The 3,658-nt window shown below is 36.7% G+C and overlaps 1 protein-coding gene across 1 annotated transcript; it reads right to left on the bottom strand.

Annotated features, from left to right (window-relative positions):
* Positions 1-2,770: 2,770 nt before the first annotated feature.
* On the bottom strand, positions 2,771-3,157 carry LOC149564333 (protein SPIRAL1-like 2). Its single transcript, XM_089828328.1, has one exon. The coding sequence runs from the start codon at positions 3,155-3,157 to the stop codon at positions 2,771-2,773; it is 387 nt and encodes a 128-aa protein (XP_089684454.1).
* Positions 3,158-3,658: the final 501 nt, after the last annotated feature.

Here is a 3,658-nt window from a genome sequence, read left to right as displayed (position 1 = left end):
TATCAGAAATTTCAGCTTGATTTGTGCACCTATTTTAAACACCATAAAAGGAGGGCAAAAGTGTAAATTTGTTTGGACAGAAGAAGCCAATAAAGCTTTTGAACTTCTTAAGCAAAAAGTGGCCTGACAACCAGTCCTGGTATTTCCTGATTTCAATAAAGTCTTTTAGATAGAATGTGATGCAAGCAACATAGCCATAGGAAGTGTCCTTAGTCAAGAGGACAGACCTGTAGCCTTTTTTAGCGAGAAGCTCAATGAAGCCAAACAAAGATATTCATCATACGATTTGGAAATGTATGCCCTTGTTCAATCCCTGAAGAAATGGAGGCACTATTTGCTACCCAAGGAATTCATTGTATACACAGATAACCAGGCACTTAGTTTCATAAACAGTCAAGAGAAATTGAATCATAGGCACATGAAATGGGTGGAAACATTGCAAGCATTCACATTTTCTATTAAGCACAAGAAGGGAGTAACAAATAAGGTTGCTGATGCATTAAGCAGGAGAACTTTGACTACGTCACAAATTCAATTGGAAACTACAGGCATTTCAAATCTGAAAGGTATGTATGTTGATGATGCTGATTTCAAAGACATTTATTAGGCATGTATTAATTTGGATGAAAGGTACAATAGTGAATATTCTGATTTTCTGGTTCAAGAAGGATTATTGTTCAAGGGAGGACAACTTTGAATCCCAAAGTGTTCAATAAGAGATAATATTATACAGGAGAAACATAGTGGAGCATTATCTGGTCATTTTGGACTGGATAAGACTTTAGAGTTGGTTCGTAGACACTATTTTTGGCCAAAGTTACAAAAGGATGTGAGGAAATTTGTGGAAGAATGCACCATTTGTCAGAAAGGTAAAGGTAAAAGTACCAATGCAGGATTGTATCAGCCCTTACCTATTCCTTCACAACCATGGGAAAGTATTAGTATGGATTTTGTTATGGGATTACCAAGAACTCAGAAGGGGTATGATAGCATTTTTGTTGTTGTGGATAGGTTTATTAAAATGTCACATTTCTTACATGTAAATCCACCAAAGATGCATCATACATTGCAGATTTATTTTTGAAGGAGATAGTGTGAATTCATGGACTACCACTAAATATTGTTTCAGACAGAGATGGCAGATTTGTGGGTCATTTTTGGAGGACTCTTTGGAAGAAACTTCGCACAAATTTATCATTTTCATCTGCATATCATCCACAGACTGATGGTCAAATAGAAGTTGTCAACAGATCTTTGGGAAATCTATTGAGATGCCTTACAAAACAACATGGAGAAAAGTGGGATTCTGTACTTGCTCAAGCTGAATTCTCATACAATGATACAGTAAATAGAAGTACAGGGAAATCCCCATTTCAGATTGTGTATGGTACACATCCAAGAGGAATTCTCGAGCTGAGGGAACTTCCAAATACTTTTCCAAGTAGTTCACATGCTGAAGAATTTGCTGAAGCTATTAAAGAGGTCCAAGATCAAGTCAAGTTGCAGCTACAAAATTCAAATCAAAAGTACAAAGAACTTGCTGATCAAAAAAGAAGAGAAGTACAATTCAAAGTTGGTGATTTAGTATGGGCATATCTGAAGAAAGAGAGGTTACCTCAAATGAAGAATACAAAGTTACTCCCTAAGAAGGTTGGTCCTTGTCAAATTCTTGAAAAATATGGACATAATGCTTACAAAATTCAGTTACCTATAGACATTGGTATTTCACCCATATTCAATGTTTGTGATCTCACACAATACAGAGGTTCTGAAACACAAGCCATACATGAAGATTCAGTACCAGAAGATCTACAACAACTACCTAAATCAGCACCACCTCAGTTGGAGAAAATCCTAGATACAAAAATAAAGAAGACTCGCAGACGACAATATGCTCAGTACCTAGTCAAATGGAAGAACAAACCAGTGACAGAGGCTATTTGGATAGATGAGCAACAAATTAGCAAACATGGTTCATTAGTTCACGATCTCATCTCAAGTGGACTTGAGATTCTTCCTACAGGGGAGTATGCTGCAGTAGCAGAGTGGGAAATAGAATAAGAAATGTTTTATGTTTTCAATATTTAAATTTAATGTTTTCAATAAACGTCCTACATGTGGTGGCATACCTAGAGTAGCAGTTCGATGAGCTCTCTAGATATAGCCACCTAGGACCAGGTGTAGGTTTTTTAAATTAGAATAGTTTTAATTCGTAGATAATGATTGTCAGAATCCAATAATAGGTAGTAGGCAGTTTCAGATTCTTATCCTTTTCTTGGATAGAAGACGAAAAAATGTTTCAGATCCTTTTATTAGAAAAGGAGAAGTCAGTTTTAAATAAGCCATTCAGCTATGTAAGAGAGGCATTCGACTTTGAGTAAATTAAAAAGTTTCAGTTTGCGTGTCTTTTCAGATTTGGAGATTTGGATTCTGCCTTATCTCTCCTCTTGGAAATCAATATCAAAAAAATAGCAATCGAAGTGGGAAAGCTATGAAATGATTTTCTTTATGCAAGTTTCGGTTTTATGGTGTTTTTTTGATATTTTCAGCAGAGAATACGAAGATTCAATTATGTATTTCTTGATGTTTTAACATGGCATTTCTTGGAGAGCCATTGTTCTTGCAACAACATGGATATTGGATACCAATTTTGGCCATGAACAAGATAGCCGAGACCTTTGGATTGGCTCCCGATTCGTGTTTTTGAAGTTGCCGACTTGAAGATCACGTCCCATTGATATCGAAAGAAAGCAGAACTTTATAATGTAGTTCACAGCTTATAGAAGATATCATTCAAGATAGGAGAGAAGATTATGTGGTGATTGAAGGGTCGATCCGTGATGAAGTTGCCACAGTTCTGCCCTTCTGCTCGAAAATAGTTATTAGTGTTTGTGGGGTTCAGCTGTACACCCGCAGGAGCTTCTGGTCCATTTTCCTGCGGCTTCAAAGTCTTTGCAGGTCCATTTTCCTGAGGCTTGGTAGGTCTTGGAGCATCACTTGTCAAAGGTGCCACATTCAGCATAGGTTGTCCATGGGCGGGAGCAGCTTTTGCTGGCTCATCGCTGCCAAGCAGAATGTCTAGCAGATCTACGCAGATGAAAGCAAAGTATTTGATGGAGATCTGAGCAACTATTCCTTCAAGGAAAAAGCAAGCCATCCAAATCCAGCAAGAGGCAACTACAACAAGAGAAGATCAAATTCTTTGTTTTCATAGAGATTTTGTTCCCTTCTATTCCCTCTGTCTCCAATACATGCAGCCGTACGGATTGAAAAGAGATTGAATATTGTGGATCGATAGAATAGTGATGCTGAGTGGGTAAAGATAGACATGTCTTGAGATCTCAGTCGACTTTTTATTATGTTTTGTTATCATGTTAACTTCATGCAGGAAATCTATGATGGCAGTCACCTATTTTATTTAGTCAGCGATATAGAGACAGTAGCTTTGGCTCTAGAAACACTTTCAGTAGAGGATGGAATGTAAATGGTTTTCTTATATATATATATATATATATATATATATATATATATATATATATATATATATATATATATATATATATATATCGAGTTGTTGTTTAAAGAATGATTTGCAGATCCTGTCTAGTCCAATCTTGAGTTTGGATTCGAATTCGATCTTGGGTGATGTACGTGCCCC

The sequence above is a fragment of the Cupressus sempervirens genome, chromosome 4, assembly GCF_028749045.1.
Source record: "Cupressus sempervirens isolate cs-2001-9-10 chromosome 4, ASM2874904v1, whole genome shotgun sequence".
Lineage (NCBI taxonomy): Eukaryota > Viridiplantae > Streptophyta > Pinopsida > Cupressales > Cupressaceae > Cupressus > Cupressus sempervirens.
This window is presented reverse-complemented; position numbering and strand designations above follow the sequence as displayed.

Excerpts from the sequence above, each read along its gene's own strand:
- LOC149564333 (XM_089828328.1), bottom strand. The coding sequence starts at position 3,157 with ATGGCTTGCTTTTTCCTTGAAGGAATAGTTGCTCAGATCTCCATCAAA.